The sequence below is a fragment of the Bos indicus x Bos taurus genome, chromosome 10 (assembly GCF_003369695.1).
Source record: "Bos indicus x Bos taurus breed Angus x Brahman F1 hybrid chromosome 10, Bos_hybrid_MaternalHap_v2.0, whole genome shotgun sequence".
Classification (NCBI taxonomy): domain Eukaryota; kingdom Metazoa; phylum Chordata; class Mammalia; order Artiodactyla; family Bovidae; genus Bos; species Bos indicus x Bos taurus.
The window spans coordinates 70,164,899-70,179,561 of NC_040085.1; the positions used below are offsets into that span (position 1 = coordinate 70,164,899).

The 14,663-nt window shown below is 46.6% G+C and overlaps 2 protein-coding genes across 12 annotated transcripts in view; one reads left to right on the plus strand and one right to left on the minus strand.

Moving 5' to 3' along the window:
* Positions 1–14,663, plus strand: part of SYNE2 (spectrin repeat containing nuclear envelope protein 2) — a 324,652-nt gene that overhangs the window by 296,054 nt on the left and 13,935 nt on the right. For all 11 annotated transcript variants that reach the window (XM_027554279.1, XM_027554281.1, XM_027554283.1 and 8 more), the window contains 6 exons: positions 5,130–5,292; positions 10,644–10,831; positions 11,361–11,511; positions 11,856–12,038; positions 13,451–13,588; positions 14,412–14,606. In XM_027554279.1, the coding sequence (XP_027410080.1) occupies positions 5,130–5,292; positions 10,644–10,831; positions 11,361–11,511; positions 11,856–12,038; positions 13,451–13,588; positions 14,412–14,606 (1,018 nt within the window). The remainder of the gene's footprint in view (positions 1–5,129; positions 5,293–10,643; positions 10,832–11,360; positions 11,512–11,855; positions 12,039–13,450; positions 13,589–14,411; positions 14,607–14,663) is intronic.
* Positions 12,069–14,663, minus strand: part of ESR2 (estrogen receptor 2) — an 88,310-nt gene continuing 85,715 nt past the window's right edge. Inside the window, exon 10 of the mRNA XM_027554292.1 lies at positions 12,069–12,220. The gene's annotated coding sequence lies outside the window, so the exon portion shown is untranslated. The remainder of the gene's footprint in view (positions 12,221–14,663) is intronic.

Consider the following 14,663-nt stretch of genomic DNA (forward strand, 5'->3'; position numbering starts at 1 on the left):
GATCCAGGACCTTAATCATTTAACTGTAGACCCTTTTGCATGGAGAAAATAGGGCTGCAATGTAAACTCTTCCATATACATGAATTTTATATTTAAAGCTTCCCTCACACATTAAGACTTATGCCTGACTCATGAAGTGATATTTAGTTACCTGGCTTAATTTTTATTTTTGAGAGAGAACAGGGTTCATAGGTATTAAATTCCCATCCATCACTAGATGGAAAACTTTATTCATCTTGATTATTTTCTGCATTTCTACCCACAAGCCCCACAAAAGAACTTCTAAAATGTATACTCTTTGGCAAACTTCTTATTTTGTTTGGTATTATATAAAAATGTGTTAACTTTATTCAGGTCTTCTAATAGTTCATATAGGTGAAAAACTTCCTCTTTGCACTTAAATATTTTGGTTTTCTAGTCCTTAGAACTGGAATTCAGCTCAGGGAATTGTGTTTATTTTTTCCAGAGAAACATGATTTGTTGAAATATATGTGTGATTAGTATTAGTCAAGCGCATCTGGGGTGAACCATGGGCCAGTGCCGAGATGGTGAGCTACTTAAGCTGCCTGGGTGGTTGATGCAGTCCAGAATTGTGCTTGCTTCCCTGTGCCAACAGTCTGCTCTCTGAATGGATTTCCTTGTTCCCAATATTAACTCGAGATTTAAAATTTTCCAAGAGCAAAATTAACAAGGCCTAACTAGGAGGTTGGTTGCCTGGGTTGGCAAATGACGTGTACTTCCTGACCTGGGAAAGGTGATGATTAGATAATTATATTAGTGTCTCCACAGAATAGAACCATACAGACTAAGCAGTGCATCTGATGGTTCTCAGAGTAAGTCTTAGTATGATAGTACGAGGAACAACATTCATTTATACCACTGGGCATTTGGGGATATTTCGCATTTGGGGACATTTGGTCAGAGGTTGGGACATAGAAGCAGGTTAAGTCCTGACTGATAGGATGTTTTGTAGCTTCTTTTCCTTTCCCTCCCACCCTCTCCCTTCCTCTTTTTTTTTTTTTTTTTTTGCCCCAAGCAAGCATGTGATGTATAAGCTTGGAGTTCTTAGCATGTCTAATATAGAACCAAGGTCTAGGAGCGTGTGTGACTCGTAGAATACCAGCAAATTGTCTGTGTCTGGATGGCTTGAAGGTGCTCTGATCTTTACCTCTTTCCTTTAAAATGTATTATGACCATCTCTTTTATGAAAAACACAAGTTTGAAGGGATGTGTGAATGTCACTTGCTCATTCAGAAGATATTTATTGAGCAGCTCCTATATTGTATTATAATGTCAAATTAGATCATGACCCCTGGGAATAAGTTATCTTGGAATCCTCAGGATCTTCACAGGACCCCAGACAAAGTCAGTGGTTAAAGTTTATTGAAAGGAAATCATGAAGGGGCAAAGTGGGCACTCAAAATGCAGCATTTAGTAGGTGGGTTCCTACCCCCCATTGTGTCCCGAAGCCTGGTCATATTCCCTGACAGCGATGAAAACTATCCTGTACCCCCGCGCATGTGCACATTATCATGTGTAGGTTTATACGAGCCATCACAAAAAAAGCGCTTAGGAACAGCAGTTCTGGCCAGATTGCCCAGGTTGACATCCTTCCTCTGCCATTGAATGAGTATGTTACCATGGCAAATTCTTTAACCTCATTGCCTCGGTTACCTCATCTGTCAAATGGGCATGATTCTATACTGATTTCACAGCACTGTTGTAAGGATTAAATGAGTTAACTACTATATATAAAGCACAACAAGCCTGACACATGTAGATGTCGGCATTTCTGTAGATGTTCCATTTTAGTAATATAGTTTGTGAACTATAAAGCATGCCCATTGTAAGAATGGGATAACAGAGAAAGTCTAGTATTTTATTCCCACACCTAACTAGTTTGGACACCAATGGGCCTGAGCCCCATATTTTGGGCACCACTGGCCTGGAGTACCACAGTCCTGGGGGTGCCAAGCTAATTTTGCATCCACCTTGCCATATTCCCCCCTCTACTTGTTGCACACCTCACCCTTAACAGAATTCAGGATCACTGCATCTTGCTCTTTTTGCTCCTAGGTTATTTCGTTACTTGTTAGCTTTCTTCATTTAAAAAGTTGTATTCTAACCCTTTTCTTTCAAAATAAAGAAACTGAGATCCTTATGATGGAATGGGGTCAGGTGCTGGGTGAAGCAGTGCGGACTGCCATTCTGGGAGAAGAGAAGGGGACGGATGGGGAAGCAGGGTGCTGTGCAGAGGTGCTGGCCTGAGCACCTCTCCCCACATACAGGGAGCTCTCAGGGCCGCGCTTCTCTAGCCCCTTGCAAACTACATGGGAGACTTTGTCCCATGGGGCCTGGGGTTCCCAACTGCTCTGGCATTGTCTGGAGTGTTCTTTCTGTTCCTCAGGCAGTCAGGGTGATAAGACATTGGGGTGAGGAGGATCTAACTCTAAAGTCAGGGGAATAAAGGAAGGATCTAGGTTACAGCTGGCCTGGCCTAGATCCAGGCCTGGCCCCAGATTCCATTGCTTCCTTTTTAATAAATCATCTTATGGCTTTAAAGGAAATTTCTTGTGGTATTTGCAGTAAGAATGTAATTTGGAAAATCTACCTTCTTCAGATGATCACAACCACAATTTCTGGGCATTTATCTCTGTCAGGCACTGTGCCTTTCATGTATTTATATCTCATTCTGTCCTCTCAGCCACCCCATGGAGGAAGGTTCCACTGTTCACACCGTTTTACACATGAGATTAAACAGAGCCAGGGCTCATACCCAGACCCTTAACACAAAGTGTGTGCTCTTCATCACCAGGCTCCTTGGACTCCTTCCAAGCTTGCGCTCCTCATGGCACTACGAGGATAAAATATTTATAAAAGGACCGTGTGAGGGCTGGTGTCATATAAATGAGGCCTTATTGTAGCAGTGTGTGATCCCAGTCATCAGTCATAAGAGCTGAGTGAGCATAGTGAGTGCTTGCTTTATGCCAGAGGTTTACATGCATCCCCCTGTTTGTCTCAGAAACCCCTACAAGGTCGATAATTTGCTGGTTAACAAGGAAACTGGGAATCAGGAAGGTTAGGTCCCTTGCTGGGTACACAGCTTATAGATGGTACAGTGGGGCTCAGACCGGGGTCTGCTCACTCCAGGGCTCTGGCCTGCATGTTGCCCAGATGCTACCACCTTCCTGAGGCTGAGGGGACCTGAGAGTCATGCTGGAGGTGAGAGCCTGAGGTAGAAGGATTTTCCCTAAATTGTAAAACTAACTGGAAATAGAACTGAAGCTAGAAATCATTCCCCAAGGTTGATTGGGCTTCCCTGGTGGCCCAAATGGTAAAGAATCTACCTGCAGTGTGGGAGACCAGGATTCAATCCCTGAATCAGGAAGATGCCCTGGAGAGGGGAATGGCTACCCACTCCAATTCTCCACTTCTTGCCTGGAGAATCCCATGGACAGAGGAGCCTGGCGGGCTACAGTCCGTGGAGTCACAAAGAGTCAGACATGACCGAGCAACTAACACACACACACAAGGTTGACTTTGTCAGTAGTGTGCAAAAAAGAACATAATAATAAAAAAACAACTCTCTGGTAATACGTAACTCTATGGTTTTACTAGATAGTCACATGAACTAGAGGTGCTCATACATATTTATTCATTCAGGAAATGTTTGTAAACACCTCCTGGCCACTAGTTGGTCTGAGGGTGTGCGGTGCACGCAGAGGGGGCCGCATGCCACCTGGCTGCTGTGGACTCTGTCTGGATGGGCACAGCGAATGAGGGATGTGAACACACTTAATGCCGGAGACCCCCAGGGCTGTGGGAGCACATGGGCGAGAAGCCCCCAGCTCATCTCAGAACAGCAGTAGAAGCTACGGGAGAAGGAAAGGGGAGCTGGTTTGTGGAGGGCAGGGCTGGAGGCAGACAGGACACGGACCACTTGAGGAATTGAAAGGGTCAAGGTTTTAAACTGATATGTCAGGGTAGGCGAGGACCGTGGAAGGGTTTGAATGAGGATCGGACGCTGTATGCTTCAGCTACAGAACCAGAAGCTGGTAGGAGGGTGAGGGGGCAGCAGGAAGCTGTTCACAGGCAGTCAAGGAAGAGATGCTGGTGGCTGGGGCGGGCGGGGCACTTCCTGTGAGTTACAGTCAGTGCCCCAGTTTCTCTTTCCAGCACCGTGGGATGCAGTTCTGATAGCCTCGTAACGTGAGTATCAGTAAGTGGGAACTTTCCATTGTTGCCATTACCTTAAGTCTCTGGGATTAAAAAAGCCCACAGATTACCAGAGCAAGCCTTCACTTGCTCTGCTTGAGGATTTTCACATTGTCTGTGGGGATCTATATGGAGATCATTTTCCCTCAGCCCCTGCATCACTCCCCCTTGACAGCACTTTGACATGCCCATGAGCTCTCTGTGTATGCTGATGCCAAGCGTGTTAGTTCAAGTCTACTCCATGCCGAGCCAGGTGGATTGATTGGGTTAAATGGAGCTGGAACCGTGCTTGCTGACGACGTGTCCACCCCTCCCTTCTTGGCTCAGCTTTCCCATGACGGGCTGGTTCCTTGTGTGCAACACTGCCAGCGCCTCAGGCTGGATGTGGTGGGGTTTAGGACATGCTCTGTGCTGACTCAAGGAGAGGGTCTCATGAGAGGCATCTAGGGCCAGAGACCCCCAGTAAGACAGGTGTGTAACATCTTTACCCGTCATGGAAGGTCCCTGACTGCTGTGCCCTTGGTGATACCCAAGACCGAAACTGGACAGAAGTCACGTGTGGTGATGTTAAGATGGAAAGAAAGAAATGGCATCTCCTGACTCCTCTGAAGCCCCGGAAAGATGTACTAGGTCTCAGGGGACCCCACCTTGGGAACGATAGGATTTTATATGTGCCTGGGTAGATTAACTCTTAATCCATTTAAAAATCAACTGCAACAGCAGTTTTGTAAATTGTCCCATATTCTGTGAAAACTTGTATCTGGTGACATGAGCATTGTCCCTGCTGTAAAATCAGTAGCCAATGATGATTCCATTTTACTCTCCAACACGCTTGTGGGTGCATTTTTCTCACCGCTAAACATTGTGCTTTTGTTTTCCGTCTCTCTTTTTTTTTCCCCTGCAAATATATTTAGGGTGAAGAAGTTGAAGGAGACCTTTGCTTTTATTCAGCAGTTAGACAAAAACATGAGCAACCTTCGCACCTGGTTGGCTCGGATCGAGTCTGAGCTTTCTAAGCCCGTGGTTTATGATGTCTGTGACGATCAAGAGATCCAGAAGAGGCTTGCTGAGCAGCAGGTGGGGAAGTGTGGAATGGGTTTTTGTCAGGGCCCACTCACTCAGACCTGTCTCACGCTGGCTGTGTGTTTTAGCGGGTTCACATCCATAGTATTGGTTTGTTTCTTCCAGAGAAAGCTGACCACCTGTCTGTGTCCCTGGGGGTGTGAGGCATCTGTCTCTTACACGCACACCCCACCATTCGTGTGGCTTCTTGTGAAATATTTTGAAAGATGCAGACCTTAATTGTAGTGATAAATAAGGGTTTTTTAATTTTGTATTTTCCTTAACTTTGATCTTTGTCTTTTGGTAACATAGTTTTGGCAATGACTTGAAAGAAAAATAATTTTCCAACCAAAGAAGGTCTTCATGGGACAATACTTGGGTCTGATAGAGTTTCAAAAAAAATGGGAGGCTCGAGGGGTGGGGAATACAGAGGACCCATAGCGGAGGAAGCCTCTCCTGTGGATGTTCTGTACATTTCTGCCATCGGTTCTGTCGCCTCTTAGCCAACCTTGGAAATCCCACAGTTTGAACACCATTGAGTCCTGCCCCCTTACCTGGTGGGGTACTCTTTGGTCTCACTGACTTGTCAAATCCACTCTCCTGCCCTCCAAGGGCTCATGTTCAGAAACTCACTCTCATATGCAGTGCCCAAGCTTCTCTTTATTTTTAAAATAGCTAAGTTTATGTTAGTTTAGTAGCTTTCCTTCTCTTGATTTTCTTAGCCCTGTGAACACATTAGGTTTTAACCATATAAAGCAATATGGTCACCATCAAGTTCACAGACTTGTATATTTTCTTCCTATTTCCTCCAAAGCCTTGGTGTTTGTTTGTAACTCACCAGGCAGGGGTGATTCACCCACATATCACAGCTGCTTGGGGGGCTAAACCTTTTTCATCAGATTATCATCGAGGCCAGAAGGCCACCCCTTGATGATAAATTCTCTTGAGTTCAGGTCAACATTTCATGCTCCCCTGAAACAGAGCTAACTATTTGATAATACTCTCAACTTAGATCTTTATTTAATCCTATTACATTTTACTGTTTGAATAATGCCTATTCTCTGATTTTTAAACTAGTATGATTTAGCAATGCTCCTAAGTAAAAATACTGGTTTTTCCACTTAGTCGCAGAAATTTAAGTATATCTTTTCCACTGAGGTCATCTATATTCCATCTTTCTTTTGTGGAGAAATGAATATTGATATAACCACCATGTTAATGGACACTGCAGAGATTTTCATGCCTTTTCAGTATAGTCACAGCTGCTAAATATTATCAGCTTTAATTACAAGATTTACCCATTAGGTTGGATTTCTTTGAATAGTCTCTTCACAGACAGGCCTTATATATAACCATTTACCCTGACTGGTGAGCTTTTTCGGGTAAATAGAACCAAAGCTGACATTTTTCCCCTTGAAGAATGACTGGCTAAATTTGGCAGGTGCTGATTATATAAATGTGTTAACATTTTATAAATCTGACGTGTGACAAACATCATTAAATTGCAGGGAATTTATTCCCAAAAGTGTATAATTTGGAGCAGCTGCCATTCTCTTGGCCATGTTTGTTCCTGTATACTGAAATGGTATATAATTTTAATCTGGCTGATTTGAAGTTTTCCTCTTCATAGAACTTAGAATCACCATCATGGAATTCTTATCCCTTGGTTATAAAGCAAATTATGGAGTTAGTGTTCAGGATCACATTGCTGTAAAGAAGTCAGACATTGTATTAATTTTCTATTACACTGTCACAGATTACTACTGATTGAGAAGGTTAATGCACATGTATCGTCTTGTAGTTCTGGAGGTCAGAAATCTGGCACAGGGCTGAGGTCAAGGTGTTGCCAGGGCTGCATTCCTTTCTGGAGGTTCGAGTGTTAGTGTTCACTAACTCAGTCGTGTCCAACTCTTTGTGACCCCATGGACTGCGGCCGCCATGAACTGCCGCCAGGCTCCTCTGTCCGTGGAACTCTCTGGGGATCGAACCCAGGTTTCCTGCATTGCAGGCAGGTTTTTTACTTTCTGAGCTACCAGGGGAAGTTCTAGGGGAGGATCCGTGTGTTTGCCTTGAGTTCCTAGACGCTGCCCACATTTCTTGGTCCATGCCTCCCTCCTCCATCTTCAAAGCCAGCAACTTTGCCTCTCTCTCTGCCTTTCTCCCTCCAATTGTCTCTACTACTTTTAAGGACCCTTGAGATTCCATTAGACGCACACAGAGAATCCAGGATAATCTCCCTGTTTTAAGGTTGATTGGCACCCTTAATTCTCTTTGCCGTGTAACCTAGCATAGCTACAGTTCTGGGGATAAGGACCTGGTTCTTAAAATGCCGATATTCTGCCTACCACAGATGTCCTGAGGAAACCTTTAGTATTCTTATTTAAAATAAAAAAAAAAATTATAACTTAACCTAGACTTTAAATGCTCCACCAAAACCAAAAAATGTGTCACACACAAAAAAGTATGGGCCATTAGAAAAAAACTTTACCTGTGTCGCTGCCACTAATTTCAATATAACAAATTGCTTGATTACTTCCAGAAATAAGACCCAAGCTTGAGATCACCTAGTCCTACCTTCTGCAGAAGCCCTCAGGCCCCCAAAGTGATTAAGAGCCGTGAGGTCCCTGGACCCTCACTGTAATGTCCTTGGGAGCCGGGTGCAGAAAGGCTCAGACCTTACAGAAGTCTTTTTGCTTCTCTTCTTTATGAGAAACGCTTTAGGTAGTAAGGGTTGTGTTGTTATTCCTGTAGAATATGTATCATCTTCAAAATGCAGAGGAAGCAATGGCCACCTCTGTGACATTTTTAAACCATGAACCACTTCCACTATGTCTTCAGCATTCCTCTCCAGTTTCCTTCGGCTTCTTGGTTCTCTGTGGAGGTGCCTGGTGGTGGCCGGGGGCGTTAATTATCCTGCACCCTGTAATTCCCAGCAGTCCCCTCCCCAGTGGGTCATGTCAGCCTTCTGCAAAGCCCCCAAACCACTCCCCAAGACCACCCTGCTGGACTTGCTTGACACCCCCAGTGCCTCCCAGGAGACAGTCTGGAGCCACTACCTGGGGTCCCATAACACACCCCGTGACTTTTTCCCTCTCACCCTGGTTTCCCTGATTTCTGCTCTTTATTTCATCTTTTTCTGGTTCCACGTGTATTCTCACTCTTCCCGGCTGCATTCTCGTCCCTAGCTTCCTGCCTCCCCCATCTGCCTTAGCCCTTTTCCAGCTCTAGTGCTCTGTGCCACCTGCTCAGGAACAGAAACACAAAGCAAACAGGCGCCCGTGTTTCCAGAATTGTTGGCAAAAGTCTTTCACGTGGCTTTAGGATGTTTCTTAGGTTAGATTCATCTCTGCATTTGAACACTTTTGAAACCAGGGGCCTCACCACAGGTGCTAGTCGCGGGATATCTCAGTTTGCAAAATGTCACTTGTCTCGGACTTCACTGGTTTGTGTTTTAAAATAGAGTCCACTATTTATTTTATACTTTACAAGATGACTAGTTCACACTACAGTTGGCCATTTTGTGGTGTTTTAGAAGTTTGGGAAATTTTGGAAAACTTGGGGCTCCTTTTTTGCCAAGATGTTCATGGTCTTTTATAAAGCATCGGACAGCCCGTTTCTTGCCATCATTCACCCCTTATATTACCCAGTTTTCTTCAGCTGTTTCATTCAGTATAAGCTGAGTAGAAAATGTAGAGTAACTGCAAAGAGGCTATTAAAATACATGGCATTTATGTTTATCCATAGACTAGACTTTCTCAGTGCTTTTCAGTCAAATCCTACCAAGCAAGGTCAGGGGCAGGTACCATTTTTGGAAGGTAATTGTCAGTATTATTCATTTAGCACCAGCATTAAGATTCCTTATCTGGCAAAACAGTTAAAAGGGACTTATCAAAATCCCTTATCAAGCTGTAAATTTTAAGAAAGCCTGTGGCAATTCTGTGAACTGGTGAGAATTCTTAAATCTGAAATTCTATTAAACCTAATAAAGCTAGTCTTCCACTGACCCCAAGACGACTGCCCCCATTACAGCATCTCAGACATTTGTCCTAGACCGCAGAGCTTAAAGAAAATCACCTGTGCATCTCTTTTCATAGAACATATGGTGACAAACTAAAAAAAAACATATTTTCTTCTGAATGTAACTTTGAGGTACCCATTGTTCATAAGTTAGGATCTGTGTTGAGAACTGCGTGATTTAAAACTTGATTTGAGTATTAGCATTTTGTTCCCACCTAGACACAGCATGAGACAAATGTGCATTTATCAGAAGAAGAGTAGGAAAACATTAGTCCTATCTAGTAATCCGTCATAATCTCCAAAATTTTTAAATACTGAGATGACCTGGAAGAAACTTCAGGCTGCCTTTCTGTAGACAATGGTAGACACTGTTTATAAAATAATCCCTCTTAAAATGAACTTTGTTGAATCCAGGGAACTTTCTGTTGAATCCAGCAGTTTATTTCACTTTGTCTATTTCACAGTGTAGTTTGGGTAGTAAGATGAGTGGCGTGGCCTCATGTCACTTATCACGGAGTTTGGATACAGGAGAGGACTAACTCGTCCAGAATAACAAGACAAACAGGCTGCTCACCTCGCCCTCGCCCAGCCCTGCCCCGTGTGCAGAAGCAGTACTCCCTGGGTGATAACTGAAAATGCTATGCTTATTCTTAAACAAGGTTTCCAGCGACCATGAGCTTTCTCTTGGTGAGCCTTCATTTTCCTGAATCAGCAGTGCTCTCCCTATCATGGGACAAGACCCCAGAGACCCCGCCCCCACCCCCATGAGTTAGAGGGCAAAGTCTGTAGCCCAAATTCTCCCCTTGGGCCCATAGAGCCGTAGGATGCGCCCGTGGGGAGGCTGTGGGCACCGTGCCACTGTGTGCACAATTTGGGGGTGGACTGTATGAAGATAGCACAGAACTCTTGGTAGAGTTAAGAATCCTGTGATCCGTAAAAGGTTAAGAGTTTGTGTTGCTGAAGTGTTAGGTCCTGTTCAAGACAGTTTTCCAAGGAAAACCTCCCGAAAGCCAAATCTAAACTGGAGGCCCTTGAGGTTGGATGGTGTGGAGTAGATCGACTGCCACCCCAAAGTCTGGGGTGGTGGGCTGCCAGGGAAGGGGACCCCCATTCCTTTGCCTCCTTCACCTATTTCAATACCTTCATCCCCTGGTTGCCCACAGTTAGGCCTCCTGTCGGGTGCTGGAGCACAGGGGTTGCACAAAGGTGACTCGGCCTGTATTGCGGAGTCCCAGGTGGAAATGCACGCAGGACTGTGTCCCCTAGGCTGGAGGGAGGGGCTCCTTCGGTGCCAGCCCTTCCACCGCCACCTCCCCCTCACAGTGCCTCCTCCTCTCCTGTTGTTGCAGGACCTGCAGCGAGACATTGAGCAGCACAGCGCAGGGGTGGAGTCTGTGTTTAACATCTGTGATGTCCTCCTGCACGACTCGGATGCCTGCGCCAACGAGACCGAGTGCGACTCCATCCAGCAGACCACCAGGAGCCTGGACAGACGCTGGAGGAACATCTGTGCCATGTCCATGGAGCGGCGGATGAAGTAAGGGCTGAGCTGCCCTGGGTGATTTAAGTGTGGTCCGCCCACTCCATGTTCCCGTCTGACCTATGTAACAGTGCCCGTGTTCTGTTAGCTTCACTGAGGGACGTGCTGAGTGCTGGCGGAGAAGGCTCAGTAGGTGTGGCCAGTCCTTATTAAAGAAATCATTCAAGGAAAGCATGATCAGGGTCATGTCTCTCCCTGGCTCTGCTGTGTCTTGGGTGTAACTGCGGGTTACACTGTACTGAAGTGTCCCAGATCTGTGTGGTGGAAGACGCCGGTCTCCTGTTGGGTGACCACTGTGAAGCTGGAGTTCAGAGAGGCCTGGTGTTCCCAGAAGGAGGGTTTCCTGACCACGAAGTGATGTCTCTGGTTATTTCCTGGAAGGGGTAGCAGAATCACCCCCACCACCCCCCTGATCCCCAGACTTTTAGTGCCAGTGCATGGGGCCAGGGCTGGAAGTGGGAGAAGAAGCTGTACGAAAGCTCTCATTGGAATAGGCAGCTTGCATTGAGTTCTTTCCTTCCATTAGAATTGAGGAGACGTGGAGGCTGTGGCAGAAGTTTCTAGATGATTACTCCCGCTTTGAGGACTGGCTCAAGGCTGCTGAGAGGACAGCGGCCTGTCCGAATTCCTCCGAGGTGTTGTACACAGTTGCCAAAGAGGAGCTGAAGAGGTTTGAGGTAAAGACCCAACCACCCCCTGCCCCCCAGCGGCACCTTCCAGCCAGTGGTCCTGAGAACCAGGAACTCGCAGGGCTCGGGGATGGCTACAGGGTCTTCCTATGAGTGGCAGGCTTCCCCACCCCTAGTCAGGGCCGCCCAGTCTGTATCAGCTGCTCCAGCGACTTTGCAGGGCATTACTGATTCATGCTAACCACCTGGCCATGACCTTGAAAGGCTGTTCCCTGGTAGCATCAAAAGAATGAGTGAAGCTAGCAACCCGTGCCTTTCCTTTGGGGATGGACACTTGAGGCAGGTGGCCTGGGGCCTGGAGTTGTGGCACTGACGGTCCCCGCCTGCTGCAGGCCTTCCAGCGGCAGATCCACGAGAGGCTGACACAGCTGGAGCTCATCAACAAGCAGTACCGGCGGCTGGCCCGCGAGAACCGCACCGACACGGCCAGCAAACTGAAGCAGATGGTGCATGAGGGCAACCAGCGATGGGACAACCTCCAGAAGCGGGTCACGGCCATCCTGCGGAGACTCAGAGTAACCCCCTCTACGTCACCGGGTCACTTGTAGATGCTGGGGGGTGTGGGAAGCTGATACTTGATATCAGTCAGGCTTGTAACAAAAGCAGCGGGTAGAAGGTGTCTCTTGAGGCCTAAGCTGTCTTAGCATTCTTCCCGCAGAGCCTTCCCCTTTGTCTAAGCCCAAAGCTGCCATGAGAGCTGCCAAAAAAAAAAATTTTTTTTTAAAGAAGTCATTTGCTTCAGAATAGGTCTGAACCTGTTTATGGGATTTGTGTTACCAAATACATTGCTTTTTTCAGCTTCTGTCACCCCCAAGGGTGACACCCACACTGCCCAGGGTCTGGGGCACTGTCGTCACTGGGTCTGGTGAAGGTACCTCTTAATCTCGGAAGAGGCGCACTTTGCCGTCTGCCCATGTGTCCTGTTGGCTCTCGCACTGTGAGGGGATGGACAGAGCCCCCTCTGTGTTGGGGGTTGGGGACAGTGACTGTTCTCCCAATTTTAGAGCAACTGATGAACCTCAAATGTTGGGTTTGGTTCTGGGGTATAAACAGTCACCTTAGGGTTCTGTAACTCCTAAGATATCATATGTCAGCGCTTTGTGAGTCCAGGTATAAACGGACAGGACCGGTGTGGGTGGTGGCTGAAGGAAGTAATTTTAATCCTTGATTCTATTCTCAAGGCTGAGCGCTGTTAAAGCCATTCTAAGAAAAGGCAAATCTGGGTGTGTGTTTTTTTGTTTTTTTTTTAACCTTCTCAGGGAGAAGAAATTGGCTAGCTTTTCAGACACCCCCTTGTGTTAATTTATCTCCTACTAATTTGACTGTGACCAGCAAAGCCTTCACTTGGCACAGTGTTTGTCTGAGAATCAGCTGCCTGTCTATGAGGTGGTAACCCGAGAGGCCTCCTGAATTGGAGGTGATAAATCTGGGTTTTTTCTTTGAGGAAAGACACTCGGAATTGTATCAGTGAAGGCAGATCGGGCACTAGTCCAGGTTCAACCCCGAGATGGGTACTTTTCCATCTTGAAAAAAGTTCCCATAGAAAGCTAACAGGTAGAAACAGGCAAATGCCTGGGCTGGACTCTTAAGGGGTTTCCTCAAAGGACAGACTAGGAAAATCACTGACCTAGACTAGAGAATTGTAGAATTTCCATTGCTGAAAGAACCCTAGAGATCATGGTCAACATTCCCACACCTCACCTCATTTACCAGCAGACACTGAGACTCAGAGAAGTTAGGGGGCTTGTTGGTATAACAGCCAGGACCAGACCCCACGCTCCTGACCCCACAGCAGTCCCCCTGCATGCTGAGTGGGCCTCTGGGGGTACCCCAGGCTCCCCTTCCCCTGTCTGAAAGTGACCTTGCTGTCTGCCTGAACTCCTGTTCTGCCATCAACACAAATGTGACCTTCTCCCCCTTTTTGTAGCATTTCACCAACCAAAGGGAGGAATTTGAGGGGACCAGGGAGAGCATCCTGGTGTGGCTCACGGAGATGGACCTACAGCTGACCAACGTGGAGCACTTCTCAGAGAGCGATGCTGACGACAAGATGCGCCAGCTGAACGTAAGGCCTGCCTCCCTGGCTCCTCCCCACAGAGCGCACCCTGTGGAGAGCTGGCCAAGTACAGACTCCACCTGACACCCTGAGAGCAGATTCCAGAGCTGCCGGAGCAGCCAGACCGCATCCACCTGCGTCCTGCCAGGTTATCACGAGCAGGCATACCGTTCCTTACAGTCCAGGGGTCATTGGAATGAGGCCCTTCGTTCTCTTTGTCATTTATAATCGTCCAAGGGGAGAACACTCCTGAGGTGCCAAAGAGAACTTCATTCATAAGATGCTGTTTCTCCAGCACTCAAGCCTGAGTACACCTGTGGGCTGAGGCAGGACGAAACTCTCCCTCAGGAGCGTGGGATGGACTGGGAGGCTGGGATTGACATACATACACTGTTGATACTATGTCTAAAATAGGTAACTAGTGAGATCCTACTGTCTAGCGCAGGGAACTCGACCCAGTGCCCCTGGTGACCTAAACGGGAAGGAAACCCAAAAAAGAGGGGATATGTGTATGCACATAACCGATACACTTTGCTGTGCAGTGGAAACTAACACAACCTTGTAAAGCGACTATACTCCAATAAAAAAAGAAATAAATAAGTTAATAAAAAAGAAACAGTAGGACCAGGAACAGACACTTCTCACACCCAAAAGCAGTAAATGTCCGTTTGTGCCAGACCCTTAGAATTATTTTAATTGGAAAAGTCCGTGCCCAAAAGGGGAAAGAAAAAAATGTGTATGATCATTTTAAATTCTTAACTCATTATAGTCACTTAGTTCAAAATTGATGAAGCTAGAGTTTGAAATCCTTTCTTCTTCATCCTCTAAATAGGGTTTCCAGCAGGAGATTACGTTAAATACCAACAAGATTGATCAGCTCATCGTTTTTGGGGAGCAGCTCATTCAGAAGAGCGAGCCCCTGGACGCCGTGCTGATTGAGGACGAGCTGGAGGAGCTGCACCGCTACTGCCAGGAAGTGTTCGGCAGGGTCTCCCGGTTCCACCGGAGGCTCACCTCCCACGCGCCGGTAAGGGCACCGCCCCTCCCACAGGGGTTCTGGGCCACCCAAAGCTGATATTTGACT